Consider the following 16314-nt stretch of genomic DNA (forward strand, 5'->3'; position numbering starts at 1 on the left):
GAAACTATAAACAGTTGAACACGGCAATGGTGAAATATTCTGCACTGAGTGCAAGATCCTACATTTTCAGGACAGCACTATGACTCCCCATCCACATCAAGCCTCCTGCTGTACAGAGGACAATAGGGGTGATGAATGTGTATTTTTCTGAAGACTAGCTACACCACACCTGCTGGGGAGACACTATGGTACTTACTGCATCACGATTGGGACACACCATATGGGTTCAAAGGGATCCCAGACTGCTCCAGGTACCTTGTTGCTTATTATATGGCCCACTGCCTTCATAGAGTCTAGCCAGATTTGCATGACCTAACACATCAGAAATGCTTCCTATCTTGTTAGCTCAGGTCATTCCAGTTTCTACACTAAGGAAAAGCCACTCTATTTCATACGTGGGCAGACAGGGATGAGACTAAAACCAGGGTACCCTGAAACTTGTCAAAATTCTGTTCCTCTTACAAGAAAGGTCAATGCAAGTATTTTACTGACCCTCTGAAATATAATCTGCTCAAATGATTCGTAGCTTTATCATTTATGTTAAAAATTAATATTCCAGAAGATTGTCCCCAAATTTTTACCTATAAACCATTTGCCTATAGTGAACCATTAGAGGTTCCCTCAACAGAATCTCAAACAGGTTCTCTCCCTGCCCATGGCAGGGGGGGTTGGAACTAGATGATCTGTAAGGTCCATTCCAATCCCTAAATTCTATGATTCTATGAATAAATTTCTAGAGAACACATTAATTTCTTCCATTGTGTGAGAGATGTTTTACAGGAAATCAAAATAAACATTTTACAGAAACCACTTAATACCTAGGTTAAAGTTTTACATTCACATTTCTGAAGCTCACCTCAAATTTCGTATTTAATAAAACTGTTCCTAATGTACTTTTGCACATGTAATCACAACCCAAAGCTGATAAATAGGAGAATAACAATTCCACCAATTGTCTGATTTTCATGAAAGGATTTACAAATAATAAGCATCTCCACAGACAATTGTCCACTCTCAGGTATTAAGTCCATTCACTAAAGAAAGTACCAGTGTTACTCTGCAGGCAGGGAAACTGAGGCTCACAGGAGAACAGGGATTTGTCAGTGCCATACAGCTGAATAGAAACAGGGACAGGTGAAAGTTCAGTCTCTTTTGCTAGTAAGCCCCTAATCTCTAGGAGAAGCTCTCTTTAACCTACTGGTACAGTCTAATAAGAAAAGGTATGCATACAAAGAGAATTCTTGTGTCTCTTACTTTGAGATGACAGCTTTTTACACCAGATACACAGCAAAAAAATTTTTTTAATGTTTAAACACAGTCAGGGTTAATATACCCACCAGCAAAGAAGCTCCAGGCTAGACACATGCTATATAACCTTTGAAAAGCAAGCAGCCACTTCAACCATTTGACTGGCTGAAGAACAAAGCTTTGGAAAATAAGCACTTTGAGCACGCTTACAAAGGGCTGAGAGATGAAAAGTAAAGCCAGTAACACAGAAGCCTTTTGAAGCACCTATGGCTGTGGACTTCAAATATTCACTGGCATGCACAGATATAACAAAACAGGTTATTTAAACTAAACTGAAACCCTGGCACACACATTCCACATATAGGAGTGAAATTATCAGCAGGGTGGTTGGGAAAGTGGGAAGAAGGAAGACAGTTTGTAGGAAGGCCAAAATAGTTTTTTGTTCTACCCAAACCTTGGACACAAGAATTCAATTTAAAATTAATGAGAATAAATGTCACTAAAATAAAATTATTTAAGAATAAACTAATAGCACTAAAATGTTTCACCTCATTTTTCAGAAGGCTAAGCAAACTATGCTCAGTTAGTCTCAGGCTGTTTCTGCCCGTGCACCCATCAAAAATGATTTAGACATTTGTCTTCATTTCATACAGTCTAGAGAGGCCAGGGTAAGCAAACAAAGAAGAAATGGCTAGACTCTATTTTTGCATACTACTTCAAATAAACCCAGTTCTGTCTCAGGAAATCACTGTCAAGATCAAAAATCTGCTCCATGCAGATATGTGCTAACACTTGGGTCTCCTCCTGCCAAAGTCAAAGTTAACTTACCTAAAATATCAGTATAAAGGACCTGTTCTAGGTCCCCCAGCATTGTTATTATGACATCTTCATCCAGATGTGCTGTCCCTTCACGCAAGCAGCCTTCCTCCTCCTCCACTGCCCAGTTCCTACTGGGGAAATGGGATGTGCAGGATGTATTTTCATCATCTGATTTTCTGCTCTCCACATTGTCAATCTGAAAGCCTTCACTTGTACACTGGTTTCCTGACCTCTTGAATGTCCTGCTTCCAGCAGGTGGTACCCCCTGAAATGCTTGGGGTGCGGTCAGGCTGGAGTGGCAAAGAGAGTGCACTGATTGCGAAAGTGCCTTGGAAAGGGAGCCCCTGTGCCCAGCTTCTGCCTCCTGCTGATGGTAACTCTGGCAGGACTTGGAGGCGTTTCCAAACCAGTTCTCCCTGTATGAGTATCGCCGCTTCTCCCCTTCACTGATGAGCGTAAGATTGGTTAGAGACTTCTGTTTCTGGAGACGAGCACACCCTCTTCTAACCTCCGTGCCTTTAAACACTGACAGTTCAGCAGATCGCTGCATCTTTCCGGCTGGGGCTTCGCCTCAGTTAGATTTCATATTTCTGAGATGGACAGCAGTTCAATTCCCCTGGAAGGTCTGGGAGGTGATCCCTCCATCACTGCTCACAGCACATCCCAGGTAGCACATGCTTGCACTTGCAATGAAAAGCACAGCTCAAACACGCGCTGTATGTACTGCAAGTGACTAGATAGGCACAGTCCTTTTCTTTCAAATTACGCTGCTCTCTGCTAAGCCACTTCTCTCCCATCACATTAATCTGCAGTACTTACAGTCATTTTCAGTTAGATTTCTCTCAAGCAGAATACAGTTGATCAAACACTCTGCTCCAGCACAGAAGTAATCCCAAAAGCCAACTGTGTTTTCCCCTCTCCATCCAATCACCAGTCTCATCGGTACGGTGGGCCTGCATCTCTTTCTACAGCTGCTCCTTTCTGAAAACCAAAGTAGGCACAAGTACTGTCTTGGGCTTTTTCCCCTCTCTCACCAGCTCATGACTGATCCCAGTGCACAGCTCTTCAGTTTCGATGGGCTGACACAGAACTGCAAGTACAGCCTCCACGTCAGAGCTCAATAAAGAGCCAAAATTAACCACTGAAGCAAAGCTCTGCACAAGCCTCCTTACATTTTAGTATTCAACCTGCATTCCCAGATATATGACTCGTCTCTGCTACTGCAGTGAATGCTGCTGGCTGCCATGGCAGCAAACATCCCGGTGAATTAAACCGGAGACACAGAAGCCTCTGCCCAATTTACAGTGCCACAGGTTTCAAGATACAGCTTCACCTGAATGGGATACTACAGTAACCAACCTAGCTCATGGTCATATCCTATTTTTCTCCCCAAAAGGTAAGGATGACAAACTATTTCTTCTGTATCACTACTACTCCCTATGCAGGAAGCTAAAAGCAGATTTGCAAATGGACCTTCACCCTTTCAATTCCTGCTCTAAATATACAAACCCAACAATTTAAGATCATAAAGAAGGTAAAGAATGGAACACAACAATAAGCTGGTAAGCTGATTTATAAAAGGAAATATTTAATTTATTTCTCCTTAAAAATATACCTCATTTGCATCTCTGTGAGACTCAGACACCAGTATAGAATTAAAAATCTGTAATAAAATCATCAATTCACAAACTTCTGAAGAAAACCTATTAATGAAACATTTTTTTATAAAGTCACTCAGTATCATATCTGAAATATGTTCACCAGTTCTGATGCTATTTTTAACTACATTATCAAGAGAGAAAGAAGTCTTATGTTTAAATGTATACCTTTAATCACAGAGAAAGAGATATTAGTCCCAGAAATAACAGATGAACAAAGAACCAGCCAAATTAATTCTAATTTTTTTTAGATACAAACTTCAACTTTTTATCTAGGGGAAATTAATATCATAAAACATTATGTAGAAATCTACAAATATGAAAACTGCTGTAAAACAATAAACTGCCTTTGTCAGTGTAAAAATATGACCAAATCTCTGCCTGAGAAACCCTGACAGGCAAATAACCTTTAAAAAATGCCACCCTAAGAAATACAGACTGCTTGCAGATTTCCTGCATGAATAAACAGATATTAACAGAAGCCTCAGTGTATTTCTTGCTTTTCACTGGTTCAGTTTACAGTTTTTGAAGATACATAGGGGAAATTCTTGGAAATTTTAAAGGAAAGGTACATTTTTTTCCTAGATAACTTGCAGAAACACAGAAGCACCCCAGTAAAAAAAAAAATCAGTAACTGCAAGTAATGATAATTTTCCATATTCAAACACTGACACATTCCTAGAAAGCCATGTTCCACAACAAGAAGAGGTACTACTCCCATCCCCACCCAGCCCACAGAGGTGACAAGAGGAATGGTTGATCTACATAAGTACAAAACAGCCCCAAATATTAGAGTCCTGCCACGTCTTCAGCATGGAAACAAAAGTTAAGGCTTGTGTTTACTCCCAGGGTCTGCCAGTTGCAGTGACTTATGTGCCTCAAAAGGTTTCTATGAATACAATAATGCCTGACCACAGCAGAGACCAGCAGGCTGGTGCAGATGCTGATATGGTCCTGGCTGAAATGGCAGCACTTCAGCACTGCCCACATGCTCCTGCACCATATGCACTGCCAGTGCCATGTGGACACAGCAGCCAGTTGAGCATGCCTGAGGAACCTGTGGTTGTTAGAAAGGCCTCACACAGATGTATTTACAATAGATAATTTGCACAATGAAGGACATTCTCACTCTTTTCCCACTCGGTGGTTTTAAATCCTAAATTTATACTAAAATTGGTACAGTATTCTCAATTGCTACATTTTGAATTCATAGGAAGAACAATGATTTGGCACTGTGGTGCAGTGGAATCAAGAGAACAGACTCTTTTCCTACCATAAAGAATAAGTCTGAATTGTTCCCTGACACTCCAGATCAATGAATGCTAACTTTCTTACCTGCCCTCATGCCCAGACAGACATAGTCAGTGGCTTGTCTCCAGGGTCAGCTGTAGGCAGGTAGGGAGCTGCTTTGCCTCCACACCAAGCTCATAGTGTGCATGTGTGGTCATATGTGGCAGTCACTATTTTGGTGCTGCATCTGCCCTCCGTAAGCTCTGTGGACAGGGCATACCCCTCGTGGTAAGCATTGCTCTGCTAGGGAAGCAATGCATGGTGCAGCTGCTCGGCTCTGAGAATGAACAGACAGACACAAGACTGCCAGAACTGGACATGTATATTCAGTCCACTTTCCATGTAGGAGCAGAAGTGGGAAGGGATGAAAAATCTTTACCTAATGAGGCATGCCAAACCTAATGTATGGTACTGGTAATAGGTGTCACACCACTAGAGGCTGGAAGGTCTCTGGTAGTGGTACAGCTGGGTCCTGGGCAACCCAGTGGGTCTCAGTGTCTCTGCTGACCTGTGCATTCTCTCAACTGAGCTCTTCATTGCAGCCTGGCTCCAGCAGGACACAGGTCACAAACTATCATACTGGAATGGGAATGACACCTGAACTGTGTGAGAGCCATGTGAGGGTAGCAGGCAGCTCCAGCATCCACCTGCCTCATTTCCTTTTCTAAATACATTAAAAACACCATGAGTCCAAAGTTTTTATATGGAGGTTCTGAGGCTAAATGGGCAACCTTCATTCAGCCTTCATGCATACAAACACTATACAACAGCCCTTAATTACAAAGTTATATGAACTTTTCTCCCATTATTCCCATTGTCTAACTTGGTAGACAGGTCATTGCGATCATCCTCAATTACAGCAGATACTTATGTATCTTGGAACAAGTGCTCAGCAGAAAGAACAATGAATTTATCCTTGTGCTTTACCACATCTCTCTGTAAGGTGTCATTTGACACCAAAAAAAATTGCAACGTGGAAAATTCTTGGGTTTATTTATTGAAAAATAATTTTCTAAAGCTCATCCCTCCCTTTTAAAAGGATGAAATATAGCAACAAGAAAATACATCTTTCTAAGCTAAGAAGAAAGTAAAGGAGACCAGAGGAAAACAAATGTCATGACACAGCATTATTCTCCAACTACCTTTCAATTCAATGTGTTCTCCACCTACCATGCAGGAGTATGTTTACATCAGCAACAGCGTGGGGAACTTCCCCAGGCCATCACAGTCAGTGTAACATATTACTTTATTTTTACTGTCTCTTTCATGAAAGGAATTGTAAAAATGATTTTAAGAACTAATAATCTTTGGGCAAATTTTGCTGCCAGATAAGACTTTCTTTGAAGTCTCAGTGGATAGTTTGGAGTCCTACAAATGAATTATGTAACAGATCTGCAAATGCATAAGATTATGAATCTCTTCAGCTAAGCTTACTTGAAAAAAATTGTAAACTATTTCTGCGCTTATTAATTATTTCTTTCAGAGAGCAAAAAACTGAAGCACAGTAACACTGAAAGCTTTTTATGCTAATTCTACCATTGATATTGGCCTATAAACTGTTGAAAGTACTCTCTCATTTCTGCTTCATCCCTCATGTTTTTAATATTTTAATTAGCCAATATTTGTAAATTCATGAATAATTACTTAATCAAACACTTTGCATTAAGCTCTTTGAACATGTCAACACTTGTTATAGCCAAACACTATCACTGATTTAATAAAACAATATTTTGTACTTACTGACATATGCAGTTTACATTGGATTATTAATAATTAACTTACCAAATACTTCTCCAATAACCTTGCTGCAGAGACTGATAAATGTCACAGCTACGAGTAGAAATACTGTGTAAGAAAATCTGAACAACTCATTTCTAGCCATACCATGAATAACAACAACCAAACTAGATTACTTTATTAGCCTTTCTTTTCATTCTTGTTTTATAATCCTGTCTGTTTTGCAGAAACATAGATACTGAATAGTCTTGTTGAGGTAATTGGTACATAAAGTACATGCAAGAAATAGCATTTGTAAATAAATGCAGAATTGGTCCTTAGGACTCTCAAATTTGTGTCTGGGATTTACTGGACTGAGGCCTATACATCTGTGTGCCATGTGTGCAACAAGTCTACCACACGCAGAACACAACAAAACTACCCCACAACTGACTCATGCCTACAAATGGGACTCTTTCAGTGTGTTACACAGAGGAGATTCAGTGTGTGCAGGAAGTACCAAAACTGCTGTGCATGTGCTGTACTGCTGATCTGCACTGTGGAAACACCTGCGACTACTCTAGCTGACCTGTGGAATATTCAGAGGGAAAAAACAAAAGTAGGAAAAAATGCCTGAAGCACTTCAGATCACATCTGGAACAAATTCCCAGCAGAGACAGAGGAACAGTGAAGAAACCCAGATTTACAGTAGCACTACCAAGATGCAGAACTGGCCTTATGCGTAAGCCATGTGCATAATTACCTACAGCAGTAGATTTATGGGGATAAGCTAAAAATAAAGAGGTTGTCCAGTTTATCAGGACCACACTTCTGAGTCTGTGCCTACACCAGCATCCCCACCTCCCTTGCCTTCCAGCACCATTCTCCTCTCATGCCTGTGCAAGTAAAACCAAGTTATCACATAGAAAGCAGTGGGCAGGAAACAAGCAGCTTGGGCTCTGACTTTGCCTTTCACCAGCTGGGCTGGAAGACAGGAGAGGATGTAAAGGTAATCAGTGCTTCCTTAGAGAAGAAAGACAGAGTAGAGAAGAACTGGAAACTACCTCTGTAGATTCTCACTTTACCCTCTACTTCCCCATCACTGCTGTTGAGACAATAGCAAAGGATTGTGAACTGTCTTGCTGGGCACAAAAAGCAAAGCCATGATTTTTCACCACTAGAGCAAGGAAATTAGCTTCGGTTTGGTATTCTGAATCACTCCAGGAGAATGGTATCTCAGCAATTACTACTAAATAATTTTCAATTATTTTTTCTACATCCAACTTTTGCTTATATTATGAGGAAATCTTGAATGAGATATGCTTAAAGCATTAGCATAAGATCAATTGGCTGATTTTGCCCTGAAGTGGACTAGGAGCTCTGATATGATCTGCTTGGCTGGTTATGGAAGCAGTAATCTTCAGCCAAGAGACAACAAACAGGAGTGTGTAAATATTCTGAAAATAGAGAAACGGTTTATAAAATGATATGGGCTAAGATATCCTAGTCCTGGGCATGTCAGCATTAGTTGTAAATATTTGGCACTTTCAAAAGAATAAAGACTAATGAAGCAGAAACACAATACAGATGGGACAGCAGTTTATGAGCACACTCATCTAAGCTGTTTAGTGGTTTCCACAGATGCTCAGGCATTTGCATGATCCTTACTCCATACAAATATATTGTGCTAGTGTGTTGGCTACCAAGTTGCAAAAGAAACTCAAGATAATATCAAGATGGTGCCTATCCATAGCAACAGTTGAAGATTTCAGGAAAAAGGTAATATTAAAATGAAAGAAATTGGATTCATCTCTTAATATCCTGAAAATAAGTGACCAGATCAAGGGCATAAACCTTGCCTATCTCTTTGCTACTACTGGTAGAATCCCTTGATCATACCAGAATAAAGATACTCTTCAGTAAAAGAATTTAACTGTCATTTCTCATGGCTATTTCATCATGGAATATTCCTCTGAACAACTATCACATGAACTTGTATCCATGCAGATTCACCAATGACAGAATCACCATGGTAGGTCACCAATGCAGGCAACTATTTTTTCAGCAAAAATAGAACTTGATCCATTTATTCCTTTTCTTGCTAACAGCAACATGGGTGATACACATCTGTTTTCCTCTGTAGACAGCAAACCATTGACAACATTTTCCCAGTGGTTCTGCCAATAAACTGCTAATGCCAGAGTCTAAAGAATCAAATTAGAATTATCTCTGATGTCTAGTGTTCTTTATGCCATTTTCTTCTTTCTGATGCTGTTCCATTTCTGTTCAGAACAGTAAAAGGCCATGAGACATGATGTCCTGTTTGATCATTGCAGCAGGTACTGACTTGTTTGGGCTTTTTTTAGCATCTCTGTGGATTATTCCTTTAAGTGTCTTTGGATTTGTGTGTTTCAATTATAGTCTTTGTACATTTAAGACTAAGGAGTCTGATTTCTGGAGCAATAAGATTTTTTTTTTACTTTTAACAGGTATGGTTCAGCTCCAGGGAACATTTCACCATGTTTCAGGGTGACACATTTATGACATAAGCTGGATGTGCAAATAAGGGATGTTAGACTCAGAAAACTTCCAAAGGGACTGAGAAAAACCAGAATAAAACCTCAGTTTCAGTATGAGTCAGCTAAATGTCAAGGCAGTACCCACAAAGTTTGGGCATCTGATTTCCCTTCTGGTGGAGAGATAATTTTAGAGTGATGTGTCCAATTAGTGCTTTAAGTGAGTTATATCCTGTGTAAGAAGAACCACATGACTCATTATAAATCCATCTGAATGTTAAAAATTCAGAGTTAAAAGGCAGAACTATAGGTAAAATCAGTGGGGCAGGATTTCATCTTTAATTTTCATAAAAATTCTAAGAGGGGTAAGGATGCTAATGAAAAATAAAGCAAAACAACACAACAACAACACCCCCCCTCCCCCCAAAAAAAAAAAACCCAAACAAACATCCATAACAACAAAACAAAACCAAAAAAATCAACCCAAAACCAATTCTGGCAGAGTCCCTTTGGAACTACTTGCAGCCAACCCTACAGTGCAAGTCACTCCTGATGAGAAAGTGAGCTGTGACATACTTTCCTTTTTACATCAATAGGCACAGCCATGGACAGATCCTGGGCTGATGTAAATCAGCATGGCCCTGTTGACTTCAGGGGACTTACACCAATATGATTTTTTAAAAAAAACCTCTCACATTTGTAAACTAATAAAGACTAATAAGGACTTTAATCCATGTTTACAAGGAATTCCAGAGCACAACCTTTAGCAGCTTAGCTCTAGCAGCAGCTTAAAAGTCAGGATCAATAGCAAGGACTTGGTTTTTTTCTGAATATAGATTAACTTATCAAAGCAAAATGCATTTTATGTAATCTATGCCTCAGTTCTGATATTCTGATATTTGATGATATTAAATGTAAGTGTTAAACATCCTGAAGTCGACTTTCCATATCTCCTCTTGGAACATTCAGATGATTGAATAAAATAATAATGACTTGAAACCCCAACTTGTGAAAGCCCAGTTTCTGCAAAATGATGAAGAGGGTATTTGAACAGAAGGAGTCTGTTCAAATAAAAGAACAGTGGATTTGAAGCACTAACTGTGCATGACCCAAATTTTCTGCTTATTTAAAACCACTCATGATCAGAGGTCCGAAGTATTATTTAAATCCATCACAAAGCTCCTGGTAAGAAACAGATGTAAATAAATAAGTTCACAGTCTTCTCCTGACTTATTGTTACTCACCAGATATCTCTTCTAGGCACTGTTTGGCAGTCTTACTAAATGACAAATCCATTTTAGTAGGACTGGTGCAGGAGTCAGCAGGTGGTAAAGAGGTACTGTCATTTTCTGAGAGAGTTCTGAAATCAAGCAAAGAGATTGATTATTGTTGTTTATAATTCATGTATTAATTGAAACAAACACTGCTTGCAGCTCCATCTGGAACCATATTACCAGAGGGTGAATATACCATTTTTGTCACATTCTTACTGGGCTAGTTTAACTCTAGGTATACAAATTTACAAGTAAGTAGGAACTCTATCTCTCTCTTCAGGAACAACTCAGAGTTAATGCTGAAAAATTTGGAGCCATTTTGTTTCCTTGCTTTTTTTCTGCAAGAGGTATCAGCCAGATCTAGGCAGAATCCATTTAAATTGGTTAAGTCGCATCCCTGCACATATATAAGGGAAAGGAAAACTTGTAATTGATGAAATATTAAGTGAGAAAGGCCATATGGGAAAAGGCTTATGCAAGGCTGGAATGGAAATCTGGCCCAGATATTTAAATCTATGTGCAGCTGCTTTTGATACTGCCCCTTATATAATTCTGGGGAAATGGGATAATACAAGGTTTTCCTTTAACTTGCTAACAAATAGTTTATATTTTCTTTGAGGCTACATTTCTGTGAATATCAATGAGAAATTATAATGGGTACCCTTTGCTTGAATACATTTATTTGCTGTTGCATAAAGTTAAACAGCACATGGATTATCATATAAAATACATCACACATTTATTGTCTCTTCTTAAGGAACAGCTGTAGCATCTAGTTTACACTGGACCTGTTGAACTATGATGTCATTAAATAGCAAGATGTACCATATTTGTATACAGTAAAAGAATACACCTAAAGATCTACTAGTCACTTTAAATACTATGGAAAAACATCTTCACTTAGAGCTTAAGTTCTTCCAGCTTTCCTGACATGAATACAGTACAGTCAGCCTTCTGACTTATTAAAAGACTAGTGAAATATCTACGTCTCTGTTTTAAAATATGACATTTATAGATCAATTCTCAAAATTCACCATAAAGTATTCCCAATGACCAACTAAATAGAAAACAGAAACATTTAACTGTGTGATGGATGCGTATTTTATAAATAAAATTCATAAAAACAGTGACTTATTTTATAACTTTCCAGTTAACATTTTCTTTAAAGTTACTTACTGAATGGATTTGTTCAGTAATTCATGACAGTAACTGAAGGAACAGATATCTGCACAGACAAGTACTGACATGGTGGAATCCACTGATTAGAATCATTCAACTCAGAAATAGAAATGTAAAACGATGCCTGATCTGATGCACTTTGTTATCAATTTCTATAATTCTGGCGTGCTCGAAACAGACAACTGCTGTATAAAAAACTATTTTTTCATTCTTGTCTGTCACACACTACTGGAAACACAAGTTCAGCACATGTTGCAAGGTTCACTATGTCCTGCCAACCCTGAATGCAATTTTACTTTTGATGCTTGAGAGGACAGTGCCTTAAGTAACAAAATACTCTATCCCTCCACAATGAACACACCCTGATTTTCCACAGTTCCACCTGCTTTCCCATGTGGCTTCAAATTATCAAAATGAATGAGGGGCATGTCTACATTCACTGAAAGCCACTTTGAGAAGTCATGAAGGCTCAGGAGTATTCATGTCTGGGTTTAGTGCTAAGACTTAAAGATGGATCAGTTCAGGGCATGCTGTCAGACCCAGAACACATCTCAAAAAAGGGCACTTATAATAATGATAAAGGTAATTGCAGAGGTCTGCACGATTTTTGTTAAACCAAAATCACATAGCTGCTGGGGCAGGAGCCAGAGTGAGGTTGGAGTTTGTTAAGAGGAACAGTGGAAAAGAATAGGTTGCTTTAAGCCTTGTAGGAAGAGCATCCAGCTAGGAGAGTGGAGCTCAAGTATCCCTAATATCCTCCACAAAATATATATGGAATTTACATGAGTCCATCTCTGGTTAGAAAACAAAAGAGATCTATTTTTTCTGTTTCTCCTTCTGGCCCTATTGCTTTGCATTCCTGACTGTACAGCTGTTCAACCATAAGTCACTGCATCAAACTAGAGGCATAATGAAAACTCTTCCCTGAGTGACCAAAAGCCTTATATGTAAGCTATCTTCTGAAAGAGGAGAGAAGGGATCCATTCCTGTTTATCTGGACATCTATCATCAGAAAAGGATTAAGTGGTCTGGGCCCCATTGGTTACCAATACCCAACATTTGCACTAATTATCTAGTGAATGAGATAAAACAGAACTTCAATCACAGAATCATAATCATAGAATCATTAAGGTTGGAAAAGGCTGCCAAGATCATCAAGTCCAACCTTTGACTTAACAACACCATGCCCACAAAACCATACTGCAAAGTGCCATGTCCAGTCATTTTTTTTAACACTTTTAGGGATGGTCCACAACTTTCCTGGGGAGCCTGTTCCAATGCTTATCAATTCTTTCAGGGAAGAAATTGTCTAGATTTCCCTCTGGCAATGACTATTGCCTATAAAGTCAATACAGATGAATACATAACTCATTATTGACTGTATAGGAACACAGATACTTGTGTTAGAAGCACTGGATCTCCCTCCAAGAGTACAAACAAGTAATGAGTGACTTACAGAAACTATGTAAACTTCAGCACGATGAGTCAATCTATTTAATTAAAATAACAATGAATACAATTTTTCACTAGTTCACAACTTTGTTAGCCCAGGATATGCTAAAACTTTTAGAGATCTATCAAACACTAATTAAAGAACATTTTCATTCTTCAGTGTTCGTTGGCTCTTTCTCCATTTTCAAAACCCTGATGCAGCTACAACCAGAAAGTTAAGCTGAAAAACACTGTGAGAAATGATGCTTGCAAAGATTTCCAGTCTAAATTTAAGACTCTAATTGGTAGGATTAATTACAGCACAAAATCCAGTTTCCAGGACTTAAGATGGCATTAGAAGCTTAAAGTAAAAATATTGAAGAGCGAATACTACATAACACTAGTAATTTAAACACATTGAATTTAATTTGTATAAAGAAAAATATAGAAACAAAACCAAAAATAAATGTTGTTGTTTGCTTAAATTTATAGACAGCCTGAAATAACAGATCTAAGTACGACATGCCCCTTTTATCTCACCTGAAACTTGAAAATTTAAATGTAATGTAAAATAAATGTGATTTGCAATCAAAACAAATAACAAAAAATGCAATATTGACTTCATTCATTTTATGTTTAATTTGGTAAAATAAATCAATTATTCCAATTATCTGAGGCAACAACAGAAATCCCATGGAGGACTATGGACTTTGCAGCAGTCTAAGTTCTGCTTACTTGAGAAAATTGGTTATTTATTGTGGAAAAGACGGACTAAAAAGAACCTGTCCAGCCCTTGGGAAGCTGATGGAGATTCCCAACAGAGAAAATAGGGGACAGGTCTCTCATAAATAGCTCTTCTCCCCACCAGGTCTCCCCTGGGTTGGTAGGTGCCAGCAGTTCCACAGCAGCCCTGCCTTCTGGTGCATGATGGACCAGCTTTTCTCCGAAGCCAAGCTTAGCCCAGATGGGCTGCGAATGGTCTAGGGGTGCAAGATTTCCAAGCAAAATCACGTAGGATTGTGGGGCTCCTGGGTAACAAGGAGGCCCAAGTATAGACTGGGTACCTAAAATTTCAAGTTGCTTCGCTCTACGCCTGTCACAGGTTGTGATACATTGGACCAAGGACATAGACATCTGTTTGCTCAGCTTAGTCATTCCAATTTTTACAAAAAGGAAGGTGAAGTTGTGAGATTTGTCTTCCCCTCTACTTCTGGCTTTAACTTCTTTCTGTGGGACATATTAAAACTATGAATGACTCAAGTGATCTCTGCAGGACTGTAGCACAGGTTAAGCTCGAAGCAAGAAAACAGCAAATTAAATGATCTTCTCATTAACTTTACTCACTGGCCTTAATGAGTGATCCTCTATCTTCTACCCATTCACAGCCCACTGCCTTAAAAATAATTAAATTCCTCCATCTTTCTTAATATCAAGGAAAGTACAAAGAATTTCAGTTTAGTCAAAGCCATCCCACTGATGTTTTTTCAAGTGTTGTGCATCTGCAGCACAGGTTAATCTAGGCAACCTTCATGAAAACAGAACAATCTGTTTTCTATTTTAATCATGGTAATCAGAGAATATATTTATCCCCAACCCACAGAATTACATGCTACCTATTTGTAAGAGCATCAAACTCACTTAATGGGACAAATTCTGCTTTCAATCACACCTGAACAAGCTCATTCAGTTTGACTCAAATGAGCCTGGACAGGGGTAATTAAGAACAGAATTTGAAACATTACTTAATAAGTGGTCTTTAATGCAGTCAGCCATTTCCTGCCTCTAACAAAACAGCCAACCTTAGATAAACACAGATAACATCAAAGATTTATTTGGTTTTTAGTCAACATGCCAAAAGAATATGTTGCGGTTTTTCCAACAGCTCTCTGAGATGCAGCTGTCTTGAATATCTATCACTGTCAGTGTAACAGACTGGCAGGAACACATCTGGAGTATGAGCAGTTTGATCACCCATGTTCAAGACATGTGAGTTCAATTGGGAGCAGATGCAAGGAAGGCCTACTAGGATGCTGATGGGGAAGAAGAAATCTTTCTGAAAGGAAAAGATAAAAAGAGTTGTTTTGGTTTAGCCTCACAAAAGAGAAGGAAGGGAACGGGATTATTCCCTCACATACTTTAAACGAGAGATCAAAAAAATGGAAAAGAACTTTTTAAGTTAAAGGGCAATATTAACAAAGTAATAAATGGATGCAATCTCATCATGTGGGATGTAAACAATTTCTGAAAATGGTATGAGTGAGTGAGTTTCTGGAGGAACCTTCCCATCAGAGTAGTGGGGATTAACCAGTTCAAAACAAAACTTATTTTGTTTATGAAAGGGTTAATATGGCTGCCACTGACAGAGGCCTGAATAGAATATTCATTTTGGTCCTTTATCCTGCATTTTAATGCTTATTTAGTCAAATAAATAAGGCCACATTGTCTGTAGGGCAATTTAAAAGAATAACTTCAGCAAACAGCTGAATTATCAAGCTACTGGTTTAACTCAGCATTAATAAAGTATGTATTTATAATGATTTGTTTACTTACTATCTTTCTTCCCATCTCTTAAGCCAACACCCTACACTGGAAACTTTTCTTTCACAATTACTTGAAAAGAAAGCATAGAAAAATGGGAGGATTTTCCTAAATACCATGGTCTTGCAACAAGTTAAAACTGGTGAGTGACAATGTTTAGCACTATCTATGATTACAAAATTTTGGTGGTGACTGTTATTTTCATGGCAGCAGCATAAATAGCAGAAATCAATAAGGTACTACAGTATGACTATGAATCCTCACATTGTTAAAGAGTTGCAGTATGTTTAGCAGCACGATCTATTATTAGCAAATACAATTAACTGAGAGAATGTTTTTTACTGAAAACTTAGTTTCAACTCCACAATCAGTGACCAGAAGTAGCTTCTAGTAAATAAAACTAGACATAAATATGGCTTCAACAAACCCTGCAGATGCTGTATTTGCAGGATCCTTGTAGGTTATATTCCACTTTTGAGCAATGTGTAGGAAAGCTAAGAACTCCAAATACCATACAATTAATCTGTTATTCTCCTGCTAAGTTTTTAGGAGACAGATTCAGATTTCCTTTTTTGTTTTCATTAATGTGTCTTTCCCCCCCTGTTTTTGCTGTCACCTAGTAAGCACTAAACTTCTGTGTTACTC

At 38.6% G+C, this 16314-nt stretch overlaps 1 protein-coding gene across 1 annotated transcript in view; it reads right to left on the minus strand.

The window, feature by feature from the left end:
- Nucleotides 1–16314, minus strand: part of NAV3 (neuron navigator 3) — a gene marked incomplete at its 5' end in the record, with an annotated part of 183941 nt that overhangs the window by 114114 nt on the left and 53513 nt on the right. Inside the window, one exon of the mRNA XM_009078194.1 lies at nt 10492–10607. Coding sequence (XP_009076442.1) covers nt 10492–10607 — 116 coding nt within the window. The remainder of the gene's footprint in view (nt 1–10491; nt 10608–16314) is intronic.

Source organism: Acanthisitta chloris, unplaced genomic scaffold, assembly GCF_000695815.1.
Source record: "Acanthisitta chloris isolate BGI_N310 unplaced genomic scaffold, ASM69581v1 scaffold8450, whole genome shotgun sequence".
In the NCBI taxonomy this organism is placed as follows: Eukaryota; Metazoa; Chordata; class Aves; order Passeriformes; family Acanthisittidae; genus Acanthisitta; species Acanthisitta chloris.